Source organism: Boleophthalmus pectinirostris, unplaced genomic scaffold (genome assembly GCF_026225935.1).
Source record: "Boleophthalmus pectinirostris isolate CB_2022bp ecotype Guang Dong unplaced genomic scaffold, ASM2622593v1 HiC_scaffold_13, whole genome shotgun sequence".
Classification (NCBI taxonomy): domain Eukaryota; kingdom Metazoa; phylum Chordata; class Actinopteri; order Gobiiformes; family Gobiidae; genus Boleophthalmus; species Boleophthalmus pectinirostris.
In genome coordinates, this window is record NW_026571036.1 from 9,798,355 (window position 1) to 9,822,222 (window position 23,868).

A 23,868-nucleotide genomic window follows, 5' to 3' on the forward strand; every position below is an offset into this window, starting at 1 on the left:
GGAAGTGATAAGCTTTATTCTGACTTTTCATTTGCATTGAAATTTTGCTGTTTAAACCTACAAAAAAAACTGCAAAAAATATTTATATTTCAACAACTGGCTTTCTGTTTTTAACGTGCATTTGACAAGGTAGACTATTGTTATCATATTTAAGATTTTACTAATAATCTTGCCTAGATGTATCTCGTTTTATCAATTTTAGAAGTTTATAGTTTACTTTCTGGAAGGACAGAGCAGCAGATATGACATATGTAGAGCTGATAACTATCACACTGTAAACAAAAGGCCAATGCTTGTCAAATATACAAAATACTTATGATCTGACACTTTTATTTCGTTATATGGCGATCGAAACTCCTTTGTGCATAAATTCTCCCTGCATTTTGGATTGAATTTTCCCTGTTGATAGAGATATTCTGTTTTAGAGCTGATCACTACTTCCTGTATTTTTGATTTCTGATGTAAAACTGATAAATATAGACCACAGATATTATCCGACCAAACCAAGTAATATTTAGAAAAACATAAAAACCTGTCATATGTAGTTTAAATATAATTGGATTAGGTTATGGCAAATAAATGATACATACATTATTGTTTACAGTGCATATGGCCAGTGGCGGAGTTAACAATTTGGGGGCCCTAGGTGAACTTGAGTTTGGGGCCCTCACTATAATGCACTGTTTTTTTTTTTTTTGTTTTTTTTTTATTATTATCTGTTTTCCTCCATTGTTCTTGAGACATGCACATCTCTATTTGAATTAGGGTGGACTGGAAACTTGTCTTATTAGTTTAGGGAGCCTAATAGATAACCAGAGCTGAATGTAGTTTTATTTTTTTGCTGGTACAATTACATTTTTGTTTACATCCATTATATATGATTATGCTATGATTATGTTCAAATCAGGGTCCAGCTGAATCGGCCATTCTCTGTTTAAAAGTAAACTACTCTCATTTAATGTCATATTGCGAGAAAATCAAATTGCTCTGAGGCCTCAATTGTTTGGGGGCCCCTCCAAGCTCGAGAGCCCTAAGCAGCTGCCTGATTTTGCCAAATGGTAGCACCGCCTCTGCATATGGCTCTCAAACTTTTACTTAACTCGGTGCGATAATACCTGTTGAAAATATAAATCATAGTTTTACACTGATCAAGAAGTAATTTGTTAAAAAAAAAAAAAAGTTGAAAAATACAGTACAATATGATGAAAACTACAGGAAGTAGGGAGACAAGAGAAACTTTTAATTTTTTTCTGGATACTTAAACAATTATTTAAACAAGATAAAGGTGTTTTCTTATATTTGTATTGGTCAAATAATAATTTCAGTGTACATTAGAGGAGTTTTGGCCCAGTCTATGGTTGCTATTATAGAATTCAGACTTAGACTTAGAGAAACTTTATTGATCCACAAGGGAAATAATTTTAAACCTAAAAAAATGTTCAAACTGGGTAATTTTTACACATTTGTTTTCAGTAAAATCTTAAATATAATGATCTTAACTGTGTTTGGGTAAAATGAGTAGTTCAACCTGTCATGTGTAATTTAAAATATGATCAAAATGTGTTTCTTACTGATATTATTTTATTTTAATGTTCGAAATGTCATAAGCGGGTTTATGGTTTGTACTTTTAGACTAAACGGGTCAATTTTGTACGTTGAAATGTGGGAATCATTTGTAGATAGAAGATAGAGATAGAGAGATAGAAGAATGTTAAAGTGATTGACAGACTGATTTTGTACTAATGTTTACAATCCGTGTATCATTCGTGCATTCTTTTTTCAATATAAAACAAAAATAAGAAAATGAAAAAACAACTATTTTCTTCATTATTTGTCTCCAAAACCAAAATGAAAAAATAGATAATGATTCTTTTTTCAGTTTTCGATTTTGTTTTTAAATGAAGAATGGAAAAAAACGAATAACGGCCCGTTTACGTGACTTCAGTGACTGCGATGCCGGACTTTTGCACCGCATACGGACTGAACCAGGACTGATCCAGGACCATGACCAGACCGTGACCAGAGCGGGACCAGAGCGGGACTAGAGTGGGACCAGCACGGACTCCAAGCTTTGACAGCTCAGCTTCGAGCTCCGGCCCTGCCGTGGGCTCTGAGCCTCCGGTCTGGTCCAGGTCTGGTCCCGGTCTGGTCCCATCCTCGTCTCAGTCTCGGTCTGGTCCCGATATGGTCTCGGTCTCAGTCCCGCTCTGGTCCCGGTCTAGTCTCAGTCTCGGTCTGGTCCCGGTCTGGTCCCGGTCTGGTTCCGGTCTGGTCCCGGTCTGGTTCCGGTCTGGTTCCGGTCTCAGTCCCGGTCTTGTTACGGTCTGGTTCAGTCCATATGCGGTGCAAAAGTCCGACATCGCAGTCACGGAAGTCATGTAAAAGGGAAACGGACGTTATTCGTTTTTTCCATTCTTCATTTAAACACAAAATCGAAAACTGAAAAAATGAATCATTATCTGCTTTTTCATGTTGGTTTTGGAGACAAATAATGAAGAAAATTGTTGTTTTTTCATTTTCTTATTTTTGGTTTTATATTGAAAAATGAATGAACGAATGATACACGGATTGTTCACATTTATTTTGTTTAATTATTTTACTATATTGTCAAAGTAAAATCTCTTCTGGCATTGTTAAATTAACTGATAACTGAAACTTGCATTATATTACATTCTAAAATAAACCTTCTCACTTTAGATCTGAAGACACCAGCTGGGAATCAGATTTCAGTATTATTATGCCAGCAGTTAGCTTTAGCATGGTAGAAATGACTTAGCACTTAGCACGCCTATTTTTAAACAATTTTCCTTTTGTGGGTTTTGTAAAGCTTTGGTAAGGTAATAAAAGATTTTAGTACCAAGAAGAATGCCTTATATTCATTCATTGGTCATTGTAACAGGCTTAATAAATGCAACTTCTCACTAAATATGTCGTCAAGGCTTTTTTATTGTTAGCATGTTTTTAAAGAATGTTGTTTTGAATATTCTCAACTACTCATTTTCATATTTATATCTGCATTACAGCAACCTTATTCCATTTATTCAGACTTGCTTAAAGCAGAGTTCCCACAGTCATGAAAATCCCAAAAAAGTCAAGGAAATTGAAAATGTCATGAAACTTCGTAAATTCAATGAACGTTTTGGTAAAGTCATGGAATTTTAGCATCTCTTTCACGTAATTACAGCGTTTAGTTAAGTTTTCATTAGGCTATTATGATTATTTCCGAAGGTGTGCACCTTTTGTTTACAAGAGACGACAATAAATGCATTGTATTTTGAATGTTAAAAAACTATTAAGGTGCACCGGGGATCATTTCATATAATTTCATTTACTGTAAATTCCTTCTTTATTTGTGTGGAGGTGGTCCCTCACTAGAAATTAAATGTTGACTGCACAGATGATTGTACTCAGTGGGCTCCCATCCCTCTCTTTTTATGGCCAGTATCCACCTCTGTCAGCGATCTTTATCAGCCGGGATCCGATAGAAAGATATTTTGGCCTCCTTCTTTAGCAGATTGACTCTAGTCAGAACATCCAATCGCAACACAGGTCAAAACCATTGTTATTCAATTCAAATTTTATCCCACACAAATACTACACGTTCGTCCAGATGGATAGTTTGACCTCCAGTATGGCGGCATAAACACCAGGTCATGTGGTTTTGTGACGTAGACGCAAAACCTTACTAATACCAAACCAAAAGGTGAGTGGAAAGGGTTAACATTTCATATTTAGCCCTAAAAGTCTGATAAATTCTACACATGTAGGTGCTGTAACGTCATGGAAAATTCACTTAAGGTCATGAAAAAGTCAAGGAAAAGTTTTGAAATTTTGTCAATGAAAAAGCATGGGAATCCTGTTGTTAGCATGTTTTTTTAAGAATGTTGTTTTGAATATTCTCAACTAGCCATTTGTGTATTTATATCTGCATTACCGCAACCTTATTCCATTTATCCAGACTCGCTTAAAGTTAAACTATTTACTACTGCTACCACTACTACATTAAAATAGTACTTTTATATTTGTTGACAATACTATGTAGTACAGCATCCGCCCATTGACCCGAAGCTCATTAGTTTGATTTTTAGACTCATAAGTGAATACTGTAGTTGTGTCCTTGAGCAAGACAAGGTGCTTTTTACATTCCCAATGGATGTAGAAAGGATTTTAATATAAAAGTTGACAATTTTATTATTTAATTGTATCATAACTATATTTTTTCCCTCATTTATCCACTTAAAATTGTATTGTAGTGATGTGTGCATATTTTTTATTGTCCTACATCCAAACGGACTAACTGAGTAATCCTGTATTGTACCGCATTTGAGGCTTGAATGCTCGGAAAATGTGTATTTTCACCTACCCCCTATCGCCACTCATTGCTTTGTACTTACTTGTGATTAAAAAATTGGGACTCTGGGTCACACATGCATATTTTTGACTATGAAAAGACAGAGACTAGTATCAGATCTCGAGTTTTGATCAGGAAGTCAAAGGATCTGTTTCCATTATTAAGCTGTTTTATGTCTTCTTTAATTAATTCATTGAAATACATTGGTACAGTTTTGGTCTTGACTTAAGAGACACCCGCTCCTCGTTGGTCCACACCACCTCGTTTATGAAGTCCATGTCGTCCTCCTCGATGTCGGTGCAATCCAGGACAAACCTGAGCACAGTGCTGTTGTTGGACATGGCCTCCCGCAGGGCTTTACCTCCTTCCTGAAAAACAAAACAATCCCATTTATACAACATGTAATCAAATCCAAATTTCTATATTACGGGAAAACATATTTGGTTCATTTGATTATATCCCTGAATGCTACAGAGGAGTGAAGTAACATGTGGATGCTGCTGGATGCTTTCCCGTTTTCGGTTTCTGTACATCAGTCATAATTGATTTTGACTGTGCTGATTAAATAAATGCACCATGTCCAATTGACAGAAATAAACTCAGTGGGTTCAAGGGCAGTAAAGATCATCTGACTTCTAGACTATCCAGGGATTTCAGGATCATGAAAAATTAGGACTGTTGCCATAGCAGTTAAGATTTCCTAGAACTATTGGTACTTTGCAGTGACATCACGTTGGGGGTGTTCTACATGTATCTCTTTAGCGAAATGTTCAGGAGTTTCCATAGTGACACAATGCACACATTAGCCAGCTTGTGACTAATGTTATTTAAGAGACAATTTTAGCATCGTTGCACTGGCTTCCAGTTCGTTTTAGAATTGATTTTAAGATTTTATTGCTTGTTTATAAAGCTTTGAATGGACTGGCCCCACAATACGTCTCAGACCTCCTCTAAATTTACATCCTCGCGCGCTCTCTGAGGTCCGAGGGCCAACTCCCACTCATGGTGCCTAAGACGAGACTTAAAACTGGGGGAACTGGCCATTCTCTGTGACCGGCTTCAAACTTTGGAACGCTCTACCCCCCATGTCTGAACAACCCTCACAGTGGAGTCCTTGTCATTTTGGTCTTAAAATGTTCGTTTTAACCTGCTTTATATGATTCTAGTGTTTATATTTTGTTCTTTGGTCTGTTAAAAAAGTACTATTCATAAAATCGAGCTTCATTTGACTGGAGCCAAACGCTGTGGGTGACATCACACTCACTCACTCCACTTTTTATACGGTCTTTGGATTGGACCCAGAAGTAACATCATCACATTAACTCTATATCTAAATACTGCTTGTGTATCTTTTGAATTTGCTTGATATTTGTCTAAAAACAGGAAGCTAAAACCCATAAATAGGCAACAATAGGGTTTTAAAGTTAAGATTCTGGCTCATTACTCCCATTGCATCGCATTACTCACCACTCCCAGTTTGCAGAGTAGGAGACTGATCCTTGTCAGGGTTCGGTTCTGGATGAGCACTTTGGAGAGAGCGATGGCGGTAAGCTCGCCCACCTCGTTCCCCCCCAGGTCCAGGGTCTTCAGAGAGGAGTTGTTGAGCAGAGCGGTCGCGATGGCTTCCCCTCCTTCGTCCCCCACACGGTTCAGGCTCAGGTTCAGCTCCTCCAGAGTGGTGTTAGTGGAGAGGCCGTGGGCGATGGCTTTAGCGCCGTGGTCTCTGATCATGGTGTTGTAAAGTTTGAGGGTCTTCAGTTTACTCTGGGTGAGCAGTTTGCCGATAGCTCTGGCTCCTCTGTCTTCTATGCAGTTGAAACTGAGGTCCAGCTTGGTCAAAGATGGGTGGTCCAGTAAGTGTTTAACCAGATGTCTGCACTGAGTGTCATCGACCATGCTGTGGTAGAGGTGCAGAACCTATAAAACACAACAAAATTAGCACAATTTACTTGTATCTGTACACTCTAAATAAAAGGAAAAAATACATCAGCAAAAACCTGTTAAAATGACTTACAAATATGAAACCAAAGGGTATACCTTTTGCTTCAGTACTTGTCCCTGATGCACTATGCAACTTTTATGGTGGAAGGTCAGCTACCCACTTCTTTCAATGAAGACTGAGCTCTGAAACCACCTCCTGAGCCACCAACAGAGCTGATCACATGAACAACTACAACTACGGCACATTCTCACACCTGGAAAGTGCGAAAAAGTGTCTCCTTTCAAACCAAACCTGCGCCTATAATGTGAACTGAGGAGTGTCTGGAGAGAGTGTGTGCTCTGTGTGAATGAATTGCTGAATTGATTGATTTTGATAAGTATAAAGATTTTACGGTGCTGAGAGAACTGGGTGTGAATGAGGACACAGAATTGTTATGATCTGGTCAATATAAAGACTTCGAGATTCTCTTTGTATTTTTGATTTTATGAGCTATAACATCAACCTGCCCATGGACGACAGGTTACAGGCTACATCCTGGTACAATTCATCTCTCCTCTTAAGATTAATGTACGCTACTGGTCAAAAGTTTTAGAACACTAAATTTTTTCCATTTTTTTACAGAAAATTATTCAGTTTATTGTGTCATTGCACTCTGAAATGAAACCATAGAACAAAAAAGCAGTGTGAGTTGAAAAAAGAAATCATGTAATCAATTTATAGACCAAAATGTAATCTAAACTTTTGATTCATGAAAGTGTCCTCCTTTGGCAGATATAACAGCTGAACACACTCGTGGCTCGTTCTTTTTACAATAGAAATCAAATATTCTTCAGAAAGTTCTTCCCCAGTCTGTTGTAGAAGTTCCCATAAATGTGTGGCACTTGTAGATTTCTTGGCTTTCACTCTTCTGTTCAGTTCATCCCCAAACCAGCTCGATGGGGTTTAACTCTGGACACTGTGCTGGACACTCCATGTTTTCAAGTTTTTTTTCCTGAGGTAGTTGTGGCAGAGCTTGGACTTGTGTTTTGTTCTTTTATCTTTTTTTTTTAACCTCTTTCTGTTCAGTACTTAACTTTGTACCATTTCAAGCTCTTCATTGGACTTGCACGACTTGAATTTCAATAAATAACTGGAAAAATTAGGGTGTTCTAAAACCTCTGACTGGTAGTGTATATTGTTCACTGTCCCTGTCTCATTAAATAACTAAACTAAACTAAACTAAGATGTTATTGCTGTGCCTAGAATGCTGGCTTGTGTCCATGGAGTTTAATAAATTTTATGCCATACTGTGGGACATTCCAGAAAAAACAATAATCAAGCAGGCAGCAGACCGTCCCCTAGAAAAGTTAAATAGTGCAACTTTAACAAACAACAAAGAACACAGACAAAAGGCCAAATAAACTTGAATTTGCAGATTCATGTTATTCTGTGTAATGTTTCACTAGTTTTTGCAGCATTTGTGATCACTATGGGTGTTCATGGTCCCATTTAAGTGTTTGATTTTCAAGGTGAGAGAGACTAATTGAAAATAAATATTGGGCAAATTCTAGTTTGCTTGTGACTGTAATGTTATTTGAGAGAAACCAGCTCACCAGTTATTCAGAAATGTCAGCTCTTTCTGGTCAGATTGTGTTCAAACAAAGCTCGGATTAAAGTCTAACTTGAGTAACAGAGCATAAGACAGAGTAGTGCCAAGTTGTGTATTATTTTTCATATCTATCTGACCTTGAGAGTCTTGCAGGACTCGACAGCCTGAGCGAGCGTCTCACAGTCCCTCTGCGTCATCCGAAACATGTCCTTCTGGTAGTTCATGCCGCACTGCTTCACTCTGTACACCAGGTGAAGCTCTTCCAGGTTGTCGAGCTTTTCTAGCAGGACATTGAAATTAAAATGGTCTAGAAAAGGTTTGTCCTCTTCATCGTGGATACTGCCCAGCTTGGAATGTTCCTCCTCTTCCTCCTTCTTCTGTAGTGTTTTAATCGGCGGGAGTAGCTCTTTAATATCCAATCCTTTCACATAATCTTTACACAGAGGTACCATTTCCAGGATGGTTTTGAGCTTGGTTTCTCCAGGGATGAACGCTTCGATTAGTCCCTCCAAGTAGCGCTCAAAAAACAGTCTCTTCCAGCTCTGGCCATGGTAGGACACGTCGCAGTTGTCCCAGAGTTCCTTGGAGCGGCGTTCCCAGTAGACGCCGTCGGGGATCAGGTTGGCCGTGACTGTGAGGGGAGCATTCGGTGGTAGCTTCTCCTGGATGAACTTCTGCTCAGAAGGCCCCAGTTCTTCATATATAGGCAGGACTGTAAAAATTAAGAGAAGAAACAGTGTAAAGGTTTTAAATTAGCAGGTGTAATCAATTCTTCTGACCATTAGGGAAAGACAATATGATACCAGTATTGTATCGTAGTAAAATACATTTTCATATATTGTAAAGATCCAACATCACTAAATCCTCACCACAGATCTGACCTATAACTTGGCCTGGTGTGGTGTGGAACATTCTAAGCAAAACCTTAATTTGTGAGTTTTGCTATAGATTCCACAAACTTGATAATTAAAAGCGGTGATTGTTAACATCATTGAAAAAAAATCATATCAGACCATCCCTATTTTTTAGGACAATCAAATTTATAGAATGAAGTTGAAACATATTTATATTAAACAAACCGAAAAGCAATCACTACTACTGCCAAAACTTAGCAACTTTATTTGTAAAATACTTTAAAAACTTTACAACTGGCCAAAGTGCTGTACCCAAACACAATACACACAAATAAAAAAACATAGAAATGATAAGATATTCAATAACAAGAAATATACATCTCACTTTTTAAAAGCCAGTGAGAAAAGGTACATTTTTAGAAGTGATTTAAAGTAGAGTTGTAATAATATTAGTATGTATTATGAAATTGTATGTAATATTTTGCATTGGGAATTGTATAAATTATAAATCAAAGTAACGAGAACAAACTGGGTTAGTACTGAGTTGTTTGGTGGTTTTTCAAATGAATCAAGTGTTTTTCATACGTTCTAGATATAAAATACACTACTATTTAAAAAAACAAAACACCTTGCAATTTTTTATACAATTTTGAGTCACATTTTTACAACCATTATCCCTCTAGGTCTGAATAATTTTAAGAAATCATCTAAAACTCAGCCATAATTTCCTGTACCTTCTATGTTCTTGATGATTTCCTGCAGACAGAGTTTGGACAGGTAAGGCACTTGTTCCAGGGACCAGTCTGGATCCTCAGCGATGATCCTCCTCCTGTGTTTAACGCTCATTTTTACTGTAAAAGAAAGAGAATACAACTTTAGCTGCATAAATAGTGACATAAACATGAATGAATGAATAGTTTCTATATGTGACAGTCAAATGTGTTTTTTTTTTCATAGTCTGGGTTGTGCATTAAAACTGTGAGATGGTTGTATGCATAATGTTATTTGTTGCCACTAATTAACTTTTAAAAAAATCCCTCTCAAACTAAAATATATTTGCAAGTTTAGCTATTTAGCTTTTTATCATGTTAATATTTTCGTTGTTGCTAATGCTAACGTAACAACACAAAACAAAACATTGTGCAAGGTAATTTTTCTGAATAGCTGTGGGAATTCAAACGAAGAGAATAAATAGCGTGTACTAAATATTTATTATGATTTTCTTACCGTTTTACTTGGCTCAAAATACACGAAACTTTTACCACGTTTAATCAAGCCACGCCACTGTCGCCATGGTAACCGTACACGTACACTTCACGGAGCGCTTCTGCGTAGGAAACTCAAGCGCTGTCGTCAAGTGAAAATGAAACAAATATTAAAATTAAATGTTAAAATTTTAATAAAAAATGAATATAAATTGCTAAACCTTCCCTAGAAACATCAACTAAAGTTTAAATCTAAAACGATGCGTATAAGGCTAATAGAGGGACCAGATGTCTCTATTTACCCGGGACAGTCCCAGTTTTGAACCCTGTGTCCCCTGTCCCAGCAGATTCATCCAAAACCAGTGATTTGTCCCGGTTTTATACAAGACATGTCCTGAAAGAAAATGTAAAAAAGAGGCTTATTTGTCATTTGTTTGGGTAAAATACAGAAAAGCTGCTTAAAAATGACCAAAACACAAAGAAAATGTGACTATACTGTCTCACATTAGTGCTGAATGCATAACAGTTTTTCTTAATTACGCACTTGTTTCACAGTTTTATCATTACCAGCCCAAACCAAACGAGGGATGTCCCAGTTTTTTATTTTGAAAATCTGTTCACCCTATAATAGCCATAAGCTGGTATAGTCAAGAATAGACAAGAAACAAAGATAAACTAAAAACATTACTGAAAGTCAGAGGTGGGGATTTGCAAGTTGTGACTTGGACTCGAGTCAGACTTGAGTCACTATTTTTAGGACTTTAGACTTGACTTGATATAACTTGGGGCTCGACTTGGACTTGAAGGTCAGTGACTTGGGACTTGACTCACACTTGAGCCATGTGACTTGAGAAGACTTGATGTTTCTCCTATAAAATACATTTTTAGAAAATACTTTTCTCTTTACAGTTCATAAATGCGGTGCTTAATTTTACAGGAACAAACTGGAACATGTCCCTCCCACTTCTTTATTTGTTACTTTGGATGTTACTGAAGTACTGTGATGTGGTATCCTCAAATGTACTACAGTAATATAAAGTACAATACAGTAAAACAGAGGGAACTACAAAGAACATTATCCTTCCATTTCACTGCAGACTACATGACAAAATAAGCAAATGACTTGGACTTGACTTGGACTTATGAGCTAGTGACTCGAGACTTGATTTGGACTTGAGACCAAAGACTTGAGACTTACTGGAGATTTGCAAAACAATGACTTGGTCCCACTTCTGCTGTAAGTAGAGTAGTACAAGACACACATATGTTAAGGTCATTTAATATTGTCACCGTAAAGCTTTTGTCACTTGTAAATGTAACCACATTTTACTTACTCAAGACTAACAGTATTGTTATAAATCATTACTCAAATACAAAATATAAGTAAAAGTTGAGTATAGTTCATTACCACAAATGCCTCATTAACAAACCAAATTGTAGAATCTGCTGCACTAGTCAATCATAATAAAATATTTTGTACATTTTAGATATTACCATCCCCAAAATCAACCAAATCAACCTACTTTGGGTTTTGTATTGTCTCTGTTGATGTTTACGGAAGGGTGGAGCTGATGCAGCCATGAGCTTCATGCTGTGAACATTTGGGGTTTGAAAGAACCCAGATGGACCCATGTTTGGTGAAGAGGAGAACAGGTGGAGGAAGGGGGGCAAGAGACAAAGGTACACAGCTAGGGTCCAAAACATAAAGTAAAATGTCATAATTTTTGGTTATGTCTAATTTTGAAGTAGTTTTAGTGCCATTGATATTAGTATACTGTAAAAAATTATTACATGGAGCTATATTATTATTTTCTTAATCAGAGGAAACAATTTGACGCACGAACAGCTAATTTTTCATAAAGCTACAAAAACTACAAACATCGACATTCCTAGAACACATTTTGAGGCGTTCAGATTTTGTTTGAATTGTCATTTGCGATAGTGATGGTGTCTTTTTTGTTGTTGTTAATAATTCTGAAACCTATAGATATCAAATTATGAAAGTACAACTAAGTAAAAAGTGAATTTTGTTTGCCAATGAAGAAAAAAAAAAAAACATTGTACAAAACCAAATCATACGTTTTGAGAGCTGAAAAGAAACATAAAAAAAAATTTCTTGTTTCAGTTTTGTTTAATTTAAGTGCAGAAGATATAACAAAGGCAAAAGTTATGAAAATGCACATGAAAAAACTTTATTCGCAATATTAGCAAAACGGATAAATTATGAACACAACAATCCCTTTTTCTGGATAATGGACTCCAGCTGGGACCAAACAGAGTCCCTTTCACATTTGCGTAAACCATTGAAATACCTCTACTATTATAGTCCTTAATCATGGCTGATCGTCCAAAAAGCTATCATCTGAGAACACTACCACGGACCCCTGGCTGTTGTCCAGGTCGGATTCTGAGTGCACGGACAGCACAGAGGAGCTACGACTGCTGCCCACGAGTACCGGGCCCTCCGCTTCACCTTGGCCTCCCGTTTCGCTGGTCACGCTGCTGTCTTCATCTAGGATTACCATCACCTCTGCGGGGGGCACTACGACTCCTGCAAGAAGAGTGGAAGTACATTCAGACGAAACACGCCATGCCACCTCTGGAAATAGTCATCAAAATATAAAAAGGAAGGATTATAATGACCCTAAATCAGATCTAAAACTAATTCTGTCTTGACTAAACTTGGTGAAGGTGAAGACAGATGCTAACTTGAGTTCAGAGAAACACGATCGCTCAGTCAACAATAAAATATCCTCATTAATGTTCAATAATCGTCAAATCCGCCTTTATTTTGTGATTTATGAATAATGTCTATTGACTTGGGTCGCGAAGGTTTGTGACTTTTAAAATATGGGTCCCCAGAAAAAAGTTTGGGAAACACTGGGTTATAAATAAATAGTCCTGTTTTAAAGCAGTTTGCGATTTGGTTGTTTTGCTGCCACCATGTGGTCAAAAATATATAGCCTAACAAGAATTAATTTTTCATGTATTATGGATATACTAAAACTTATTGCAGAGCATCATTCACTCCCACTACTCACATTCGGTGGTAAACTAACTCAACTAACTCCAAGACCAAATCAGGTCAAATGTCTCACTCAAGGACCAAAATACTGTTTCTACTTCTATTTGAAAAACAAAAACTACAACTTTTCTCTTCTCTTTAAAGGTCCTATATTACACAAAATTGACTTAAACCATGTTAGAATTAGGGCTGGGTATCATTAAGAAGTTGCCGATACGATAAATACCTCGATACAGTGGGCTTTCGATTCGATACATTCCAGATTTATTCAATACGGTTCAATAAAAATAAAGGCTAAATCATGGCTGTGATACTAAAAGTCTTTGTTAAACCACTTCTTGTGCAAAGTGAATATAAAACAAAAACATTTTACTCAGTGAAAATGTCAAATCTGTCACATAAATAAGTTTTCCTCCACTAAACAAGCAAAAAAAACTGTAGCGCTGTAACAAAATAATTTACTAAAATATACCAAAAAATACTCTTGGTGATATATCGATACAGTAGCCCATGATATCGATACTGTATCATCACATTAAGCAATACGATATATCAATTTTCAATATTTTTGTTAGAATGTTGTTTCTAGTTGTGTTTGTTTCATTCACAGACGTTCGAGAAATCCTTTATTATTAGTCTGTCTACATCTCCAAAGCTCAAAATGCTCTGTTCCACCTTGTGATGTCATGAAGCAGTAGTTTTCAAGCTGACATCTACATTTTACCTTTAGTTCAGGAGAGACTGGAAATTCCTGGGCTGAAATTATCCAAATGATTCCAGTGAAGGTGTATGGACTTTAAAACACCGTGGAGCACTTCCTGTATTATCACATGACATCACAAGGTGGAACAGAGTGTTTTCTGTCTGAGCGAAGAACAGAATTTGTACGTTAAACATTAGGGATGTAACGATATCCAAATCTCACGATACGATATTTATTGCGATATTTTGCAGAGGCTGATATAATTGTAGATAGGACACTTTTTTGCTTTTAAAATACCTTGATAAGATTTTGGTGTGAATTATTTCTGTCATAATCCCAAGAAGTAAAAAAACACATTTCTTCATGTTGTTTGCACTGAAATTAATCATGGGATATGTAGTTTCCGATGTTTATAAGCTGTTGCTACTAAAACAATGCATTTAAGCAAAGGAACTTCCGATTCGATATATATTGTGACAGCCAACGATATTATTGTGAGACTTTTGACGATATTTCAGTTATTCGGATATTCGCTTATTAAACATGTGTGAATGAAACAAAACACAACTCTAGGTAAAACTGTGTAATATGGGCACTTTAACACTTATTATCCTCCTAGAGAAAAAACAAAACAAAACATTAAGATCCAGTTGGAGCAGGTCATTAATGCCTTTTCCAGAAGTCTTAACAGTGGCAGAATAACCTTGCAGCAGCAGCAGAGTGGACAGGAGGACGGACAGTAAAGGCTGCTCTGGTCATTAGTGTGAGTCCTGTCTGAACGGTCAGGCCGAGCAGTCGTTTGGTTTGACGAATGGGGCGTTACACAGAGCCGGGAGCACCCTCTGCTGTCACACAGATATTAATGCTGCGGACCAGAGCATGACATGGCATAAATCGTTCACTTCAGATAAATGGAGAGCTGCCTTAATGCCTTACAGTCCAGGGTGCTCATACCACGTCAGCAAAGGCCTGAGTGAAGCGAGTACAGCAGTATAACATTAAAGGGCTCATTTTACGCTATTTTCAGATCTATTTTATAATGTTTCCTCATCAAAACTATACATAGAGTTAGGGCTGCTCAATTATAGAAAAAACATTATCACGATTATTTTCGTCAATATTGAAATCACGATTATTCAAGAATTAATTTCTTAGTTACACGATGCATTTATTCAGCATTTCTCTCTCAAAAAAAACCCCAAAACACTTTGTTATTGATAATTTACGCTAAACTTTTAAATTGAAAATAAATGTAGGCTACAAATATGAACCTTAGAGCAGTTTTGTGAAGTATAAAACATAAAATAAATAAAATATGCTTTGAACATGAAATAAGGCATAGAAAAACATAAATGTATCTAAAATAAACTATATATCCAGCTGTTCTACAATCTATATGTTTAAAAAATAACATAAATACACTTATTTATGTAAAAAAGTATCCCAAAATAAACTTTGTTAAGTTTTAAATCATTTCAACTCGATTATATGAGTTTGGAGATCATTTGACATACAAATCGAAATTGTGATCAAAATTCAATTACTTGCACAGCCTTACAGCTTTCTCTCAAATAGAAAACATGTGATTGTGTATGTTTATGTGGTTGTTTTTACCGTTTTACTGAGCACTATTGTCTCTTTTTATCATTAAGAAGTTGTCGATACAATACATATCTCAATACACAGGCCATGATACGATAAATATCTCGATACAGTGCATTTTCGATTCGATATTTTCAAATCGATTAGATATGGTTCAATAAAATATAAAGGTTAAATCATGACTGTGATACTGAAAGTTTTTGTTTACCACTTCTTGTGCAAAGTTAATATGAAACACAAACATCAGAACTGTGAAAATGTCAAATGTGTCGCATAAACGAGTTTCCTTCCCCTAAACAAGCAACAAAGCTGTAGCACTGTAACAAAATAATTTTGTAAAATAAACCAAAAAAATACTCTTGGTGATATATCGATACAGCAGCCCACGATATCAATACTGTATGACCACATTAAACATTATGATATATCTATGATTTGATATTTTTGCACACCCCTAATGCTGATTCTTTATGTTTTGATTTGTCTGTATTGTGATTTTAATGTATTTCTTATTCTGTAATGCACTTTGAATTACTTTGTGTACGAATTGTGCTATACAAATAAACTTGCCTTGCCCCTTTATTTTGTACATGTGGGTTTAAAACTACACAAGTCTGAATGTCTGAACTAAACTCAAACTGAACTTGGATTTCCATGATATTCTCACTTTAAATTCATAATTGAAATATTAACGACACACGCACCTCTCACCTTTCCTCTCATTGACCAGCTCTTGTCTCCTGGTCTTCATCTCCAGGCTCAGGTTCTCCACCATGCGGTCGATGCAGTTGTCCAGGGCCAGGCAGCGCGTCTGGGACTGGATGGCCTGTCTGCAGATGGGACACTCGTCTTTCTTCTTGCGCCACTGTTGGATGCAGTGGCAGCAGAAACCGTGAGCGCAGTTTAGGATCACCGCCTGAGCACGAGACAAAGGGGTTAGGTGTTATATCACAATACAGTGTCTGTCCAATTATGACAGGATTCAAATAGTCGCACACACAGCCTGGTATCGATAGAACCATTTTAAACATTTTAATAAGACGGCAAAATAAAAAAACATGTTCATTTTCAGACCGTAAAAACAAATTGTTAAAGGTACACAATACACAATAGGTACACAATAATCTCTTGTGAGCTTTAAGCCACTCCTATAAAACAACCCTGGAGTTGTGTTTTGTTTCATTCACACTTGTTTGAGTAATTCTGGTTCATTAGTCTGTCTACAATAACCAAAATATTGTGATATCGTATCGTCAAAAGTCTCTCAATAATATCATGGGCCATCACAATATATCGAATCACAAGTTCCTTTGCATAAATTCTTTGCTCTGGTGCAGCAGTAGTTAAAAAACAAAAGGAACTACATCAACCATGATCCTTTGCTCCGTTTTGGTGCAAAATCCAAGAAGAAATTACCGTTCTGAGCACTTTTAAGTCTTAGTTCTTTGGTTTAAGTCTTGTTAATCTCCACAAAATATCGCAATAAATATAGTACCGTGAGATGTATATCGTGAAAATATCGTACTGCGAGATTTGGATATCGTTACATCCCTACTGTCTACATCTCCAAAGCTCAAAATGCTTCCCCCTTGTGATGTCATAAGGTAGTACTTTCAAGTTAACAGCTCCTTTTACCTTTAGTTCAGTAGAGATCGTCAATTCCAGGGCTGAACTCATCCAAGTGATTCTAGTGAAGGTGAATGGAGTTTAAAAACACAATGGAGCACTTCCTGTATTACCACATGACATCACAAGGTGGAACAGAGTGTTTTCAAAGAACCTAAATATTCAGGATTTGTGTGTTAAACATGTGTGAATGAAACAAAACACAACTCCAGATTTGTTTTTGATGAGGAAACAACATCAGAAAATCGCATAAAATGGGCCCTTGCCATGTTTGTCATCAAAGACTGAATGTCGAACTTAGGGCATTATTTTCTAAAGTTCACAAATTTAAGAAGGATTTGTGGTGTTTGATTAAATAAAACAAAAATTTTATTAACAAACTGTGGTGGCTCACGATTCTTTTGGTGCTAATAGTAATTTTGTCGCTAAACACTGCGTCAAAATATTTAGTAAAAAAGCCTCTGCCGTTTGAAGTCGAGTGGTTGTCAGTTGCCAAAGCAGACCTTGTTTATCATCGCGTGTAATGTTTGGAGGAGGCGAACGCGAACTCCCCCCGTAAGGGTAACCAGACGTCCCTTTTTACCCGGGACAGTCCCAGTTTTGAGTCCTGTGTCCCCTGTCCCAGCAGATTTATCCAAAACCAGAGATTTGTCCCAGTTTTATACAAGAAATGTCCCAGATGTCCCCATTTTTTAACAATTTGATCGAAAACCAGGACTAAATCAGAACTAAAATGAAGATTAAACCAGGACTACAACCTGTCTGAACCAGGACTGAATCAGGACTGAACCAGATCTAAACCAGGACTGAACCAGGACTAAAACAGGACTGAACCAGGACTGAAACGGGATTGAAACAGGATTGAGCCAGGACTGAACCAGGTCTAAACCAGGACTAAAACAGGACTGAACCAGGACTAAACCAGGACTAAAACAGAACTAAAACAGAACTAAAACAGGATTACACCAGGACTAAACGAGGTCTAAATCAGGACTGAACCAGGACTTGAACCAGGACTACACTAGGAATAAAACAGGACTAAACCAGGACTGAACCAGAACTAAACGAGGACTGAACTAGGACTAAAACAGGACTAAATCAGGACTAAACTGGTCTCAGCCCTGATCTCAGTCCCAGTCTCAGTGAGGAGAAAATGAAATAAATGCTGTTTTTTCATTTTCTTATTTTTGGTTTTATTTAAAAAAACGAATGAACGAATGATACACGGATTCCAGGAACACAGTCATAGGTTTATCTGGTTAAGCCCACTTCAAAAGACCCATGTATTTATCTGCTTTTCACATCAGCTGTAAATTTTCTGAGGCTCCATGAAGAACATCTTACCTCTATGAAGAGCTCTGAGCAGATAATACACTGTAGCTCATTTTCCAGGACCTCTGTCACCTGAGTCACCACCTCCTCCTTTTGAGCCCGCTCCTTCTCCTTCTCCTCCTGTTAAACAACAACGTTATGACTCTATTTTTTATTCAATTTACATATTTTTTTTCCTGAAATGAAACATCAAACCTTTGTCAGTTCCAGTTCTTTATTTTTGGCAAGAAGCATCTCCTCAAAGCCTTGCCGGGACATGGCAAGTTCATCTATCACTTTCTTTTGCTAAAAAACAAACAGAAATCCATATATTGTTTGTACTTTTACCAAATGTTTACCACAATGTTCACACTTACCTCCTGTAATGCGTCTTCTAGCTGCTTTTTCAGATGTTCTTCTTGTTGCTGCGTTTTTTGGTCCTTAAAGTAAAGAGTTAATGAATTACCGTATATATACTTTTTCAACCAACACATCCAAATCAAAACTAGTTCGTTAAAAATTGTTTGCAGTGGTCCAAAGTTATTATCTTTTGCAGTGTGCGAAATACCCGTCAATATTTGGGTGGTCCCCATCTGCGAATTGTTGAGCGATACAGACTCAAATGTGAAAAAAGAAAAAGACACACGGTGGATTCCACAGACAGCCTAAACTGAATAGGCCCTATTTAATTGATTCAACTTATAAAATGAACTGCATTAGGCCTCGTGTGAGAAATACTACAGTTGGACTAGATCCAAACCAGAGTCCTGACCCAGCGGGAGCAGCTCTGATTCAGGCAGTGCTCACATGAGTTGGAGCAGGGAGTGATGTTAGGTGTTAGGTGTGGGGAGTGATGTTAGTTCTACATGCTGCTGTTTTATGACTTCATGGTGACAACTTGAGATGAGAACGGCCAGTGGTGTTAAAGGGGAGCATAGATATTTTTCGCAATTTTAGGAACATCAGGAACATCGGGCTGACCCTGTCCAGGTCCATATGGGATGGCGTCTGGACAATTTTTTTAACAATATTTGAGCCCCCTCAAAATTTTAGGGGGTGTGATGGGTTAATCGGGGGGAGGGGTCGAATCCCCCGCACCTCCCCTATTTTGCACACTGATCTTGTGCTTTCTGAGAGTCTTATTTATTCAATGCAATAAGTCTGAAAGTACTTTTCACAAGTCTCGCAGTCCCGGTAAAGCTAACTACGCACTTCCAGATTCTCAGATCATAAAATGTGTTATAATTAGATGCTACCAGTACACAGCAGAGTTATTCTGACCTCAAGAGCTTCTTATACACTATATCTATGCTGGTGCAAGACACATTAGCTCACAGCTCAGATCTGGTACAGGCCCTTTACATGCTTTGAATTATACACTTGTCTTACCTCCAACTGCCTTTTAGCTTCATTAAAAGATTTCTCAAGAGTTTTCATCTTGTCCATTTTGGCTCGGAGTGTCTCCAGTTGACTCTGCAGCTCTCGGACCTGCTCCTCCCTGAAGGAGGCGCTCTGTCTGGGCTGACCCTCCAGTGACGCCACCTGCCTCTCCGTGCTGTCCACCTGCTCCCTCAGCATCAGGATGTTCTGGCTGTACCTGTAAGGACAAAATAGTGGTCATTAACATACTTGAAACTTAAGATTCGTTCTAAAATAGTGAGTGAAATTTATAATTGTGTATTCATAAAAGTTGCATGTTAGATTGTTATACATTTATTTACATATAATTATTAAAATGCATGTCTTATACTTTATAAAGACAATCAATAAATGGTGCAGCAAAGTATTTTAGAATTTAAAAACAAGAAAAAGATAGTTAAAGCTACATTATATTCCTTTTCAGATTGGGGGTCCACCAGTGCTGATACAGATTTTGACAGTATAGCTTTAATTATCTGCAAATACCTGATATTAACTGATACCAGTGACTAAAAACAGCAATTATTTCCTTTAAACTAAACTAAAATAAGACCAAACTGATCCAAATGTGTTATGGAGCTGTCAATTATCCCTCAAGTAACTACAGAAGTAATTTGCTTAAAAAAAGTTAAACATTATGAGATTTTCTGGACTAACTACGACCAGTAAATAGTCTTATTACATAATTTATATGTCCAACTGAACCAATATTTGGAAGCTGATATCCAATCCAGCGTTTATTTCATGACTGTGCCGATATCCAATACCAATACTGGACTGGTGTATCCCTAAGTCTGAGGAGAGGCGATCACGCTCACTATAAAAATGCATGTTTTTCAAGGTATTTTTAAACAAGTGTAACTAAAATGCAAGAAGATAATATTATTCCCATACTGTTGAACATTCTAGGCAAAGCGAAAACATTTCCACAAAGGCAAAAAGTGAGGGACTCTCTGTCAAAAACAAATTACAGACTGCACCTTTAAGTTATGAACCCCAGAGTAAAAACCTACATTTGTAAGTTGTCCATATCCCCTGGTGACTCCTCTGCTTTGACATCAGTGATTTTTGCGTTTTGGCACTGCTGTTGCGGTTCTGTTGGAGGAAGCGGGCAGGAATGCGCTGTAGACTTATCTGTCCCAGAACAGCGATACAATTTGGGCTTGGAAGACGTAGAAGGCTCCATCTCTTCTGTCATTTTCCTCTTGGGCTTTTTAAATATGTGAGTAGGTTTAGTCCCTGTATCCCTGTGTGGTTTTGCCAGGAAAGAGTTAATGTCTTTTAGAGGTCTATGAACTAAAGTGTAGTCAAACTCTACAGCGCTCCCGCTAACAGCGACGCCGAGCTGGATAGAGTCTCCGGGCGTGATCAGGTGGGCCTTTTCAGCAGCTATTCGGCAATTGTTCACCCACACTCCATTCAGGCTCTGAGGAAAACACACAGTAGTTTTGGGTTAGTTTGTACTTTTATTAAGGACATCACAATCACATTGAGCAAGTCAGATGCATTGTTTTGAGTGTTTATGCTCGTTTTTAACATCTCCAGTCCATAGAAAATACATGCAGAAAAACAGACAAAACACACGCCTGGCCAAACTATGGATTTTAACCAATCAAACCTGTACACATTAATCTGCCCTGCCTGTATCAATGCAGCAATATGAACTGTAAATATGTAAATAGTGGCTAAATGTAATGACTGACACTGAATGGAACTAGTTTCACTTATTGATTGACTGTATAAATGATTGCATTAATATATATTTTGTTTTATTTTATTGGCACCTAAGTAAATAAACCTGTCCAGGGACTAGGGCTGGGAATCATTAAGCAGTTTCCCATAAGATACATACCTCGATACATAGGCCACGATACGGTACATATCTTGATACTTTTGATTCGATACAATATATTTCAAATCGATTCAATATGGTCAATAAAAAATAAAGGCTAAATCATGGCTGCAATACTAAACGTCTTTGTTAAACCACGTCTTGTTCAAAGTTAATATGAAACACAAACATTTTAATGATCAAAACAGTGAAAATGTCAAATAAACGAGTTTCCTTCCACTAAACAAGCAACAAAATTGTAGCACTGTAACAAAATAATTTAGTAAAATATGCCAAAAAATACTCTTGGCGATATCGATACATCAGCATACAATATCGATACTGTATCATCACATTAAATGATACGATATATCGATATTTCAATATTTCTGTACACCCCTACCAGGGACTAAAGATGGAAATGAGCAATTTTGTTATAACCGAGCACAAACATATGACCTCTTTGTGTAGGTCAATGTTTTTATGTGCATTGTCCCTGATAAATAAACAAATAAAAAAATCAAATAATCAAATAAAAAAAATAAGACAAATACAACATTATCAGTTAGGAGTAGGCATTGTAGTTAGAAACATACAATAATTTTAATCTAATAGTAAATTTGCAGCTATTTGTTTACAAATTTAAATAAGCTACTAAGCAGTTCCATACTCTAGCTCCTTGAGTTGTACTTTTTGTGTACATTTTTAATTTATACTCATACTGGGGATGTCAAAAGTATTGAAAATCAGATATTAAAACTAGTATTGAAACTAGATACTCATTTAAGCAGGTATCAATGCTAAAAAAACACATTCCCAGGACAGAAATGAACCTTTCCTGATTAGTATAAGAGCACATACACTAGTACACGCCCATGGACTGTGAAGGAACCTACCTGGACAACTGAAGGAGTACACAGATAAACAGTAAAACTACATGGTAATATAAAAGAAAGTATGATTTAATGTTGATGTTCTAAATAAGGAGCGTTTTTAATTATCATTGTGAAATCAAGTCTATAAGCAACAAGTACAAGTTCACCTTTTTGTCTGTCACTGTCCACTGTCCATCTTCTCGCTGTTTGAAAGTACAATGCAGTCTAGAGATCATCAGAGGACAGCTTGGAGACAAAAGCTGGTACGTAACGTCTGCCCCGCGTCCAATGGTGACCTGCATGATCAAAAACAGATTAAAGCTATACTGTACATATTCTGGTCTGCAACCTCTGTGAAGATGTCATTGCTTTGCCTGGGACGTTCCATACGGCATTAAACTCTCTATCTTGTATTTATTCAATTACAGTTGCTAATAAAAATACCTCTACATCTCCACAGATCTGACCTGTAACTTGCCCTGATAGGAGCTCATTTTAATGCTTTAATGTGGAACAAGGAAAGCAAAAGCATCTCCACAGACACAGAAAAGTTACACAGTTCACCTTTAATCTGATATTTTCATAAAGAATAGAGCAGCTTGGTGTATAGATAAAGATTCCTCTAAGTATATAAGCTTTCAGTAGAGCCCTCATTGATGTTTGTGGGCTGAAGCATTCAAAGGTTATTGCATTTTTTGTCTCCATTTGAATACGTTTGGATAAAGAAAAAACGCCTGGATATACTAACAATAAAAGTAGTCTAAAATTCTCATTTTTACAGATATTCTCATCAAATTTGAAATGTGGGAGGTCAACATTGTTTTCAATTAAAAGACAGGGTATTTCTGCAGCTTTCTACACCTTAATTTTAACAGAAAAAATGTCGGCAAGGATAAGAAAATCTTTTTATGCGTGTTCCAAAGTGTATAAATACTTACCAGACATACTTAACACTGATTCTGACACCTGTGGGTAAAACTATTGGGTGTTACCATGCAAAAAACAAACAAACTAGTGTATATGCAACTGAGGGTTCAATAATGGTTATCATTTTAGTTTGGAAAGGTCAGAGCAAAAGCAATTTAACATAAAATGGCCTGAAATTGAAAGGAGTTTATAATACTGTAACTACTAATAACTGATACTAGTAAATAATTAGTAATCCATGACAACAAAACATTGGTATTACTAATTACTATTACAGTAAATATTAATTGACTAGAATGAAAAATTTGTCATAAATAATATAATATGTTTGCATCATAGGAGTAGAAATACAGAGCCACTTAGCATCATTAGCTCACTGCACCTCTGTGTTTGCGAACAGTCGGAGCCAATCTGCATTTTTGCCCATTCTCATCAGACAGAAGACATCCGTGTCCTCCTCTTCGGACCCTGCAGCTTCTGTGCATGCACTTTCCATTTTGACTCACATCTGCAGCGATTTCATCGTAAAAAATATCAACTTTTTGCTTTGTTGTTGAAGAAAAAACTGTAACCGGAAGTGTTGGGACGATCACTTCCGGTCCCAAAAGA

General features: G+C 36.9%; 2 protein-coding genes across 3 annotated transcripts; both read right to left on the reverse strand.

Annotated features, from left to right (window-relative positions):
- Nucleotides 1-4,536: 4,536 nt before the first annotated feature.
- Nucleotides 4,537-9,581, reverse strand: tcte1 (t-complex-associated-testis-expressed 1). Its single transcript, XM_020929315.2, has 4 exons — nt 9,470-9,581; nt 8,019-8,593; nt 5,819-6,268; nt 4,537-4,719 (listed from the first exon to the last, which is right to left on the reverse strand). Exons 1-4 carry the CDS (start codon nt 9,579-9,581, stop codon nt 4,537-4,539), a joined length of 1,320 nt encoding a protein of 439 aa, XP_020784974.2.
- Nucleotides 9,582-12,084: 2,503 nt separating this feature from the next.
- Nucleotides 12,085-23,855, reverse strand: rnf8 (ring finger protein 8, E3 ubiquitin protein ligase). 2 transcript variants are annotated; one of them, XM_055149808.1, is made up of 9 exons: nt 23,642-23,855; nt 22,500-22,628; nt 20,640-21,052; nt 19,597-19,804; nt 18,585-18,647; nt 18,424-18,513; nt 18,241-18,348; nt 15,982-16,186; nt 12,085-12,491 (listed from the first exon to the last, which is right to left on the reverse strand). In XM_055149808.1, exons 1-9 carry the CDS (start codon nt 23,753-23,755, stop codon nt 12,274-12,276), a joined length of 1,548 nt encoding a protein of 515 aa, XP_055005783.1. In that variant the 5' UTR covers nt 23,756-23,855; the 3' UTR covers nt 12,085-12,273. The 2 variants fall into 2 exon arrangements, with proteins under 2 accessions (XP_055005783.1, XP_055005784.1); XM_055149809.1 differs by having other exon boundaries at nt 12,307-12,491; nt 15,975-16,186.
- Between the last annotated feature and the right edge of the window lie 13 nt (nt 23,856-23,868).

Bases quoted from the DNA above. Each gene is read 5' to 3' on its own strand.
- tcte1 (XM_020929315.2), bottom strand. From the start codon at position 9,581: ATGAGCGTTAAACACAGGAGGAGGATCATCGCTGAGGATCCAGACTGG. The intron at 8,594-9,469 runs GTACAGGAAATT...TAATTTTTACAG, and splicing joins AATCATCAAGAACATAGAAG to TCCTGCCTATATATGAAGAA. The intron at 6,269-8,018 runs GTCAGATAGATA...TGTGTTTTATAG, and splicing joins AGTCCTGCAAGACTCTCAAG to GTTCTGCACCTCTACCACAG.
- rnf8 (XM_055149808.1), bottom strand. From the start codon at position 23,755: ATGGAAAGTGCATGCACAGAAGCTGCAGGGTCCGAAGAGGAGGACACG. The intron at 22,629-23,641 runs GTGCAGTGAGCT...TTGATCATGCAG, and splicing joins GACTGTTCGCAAACACAGAG to GTCACCATTGGACGCGGGGC. The intron at 18,648-19,596 runs GTAAGACAAGTG...CTTTACTTTAAG, and splicing joins AAGCTAAAAGGCAGTTGGAG to GACCAAAAAACGCAGCAACA.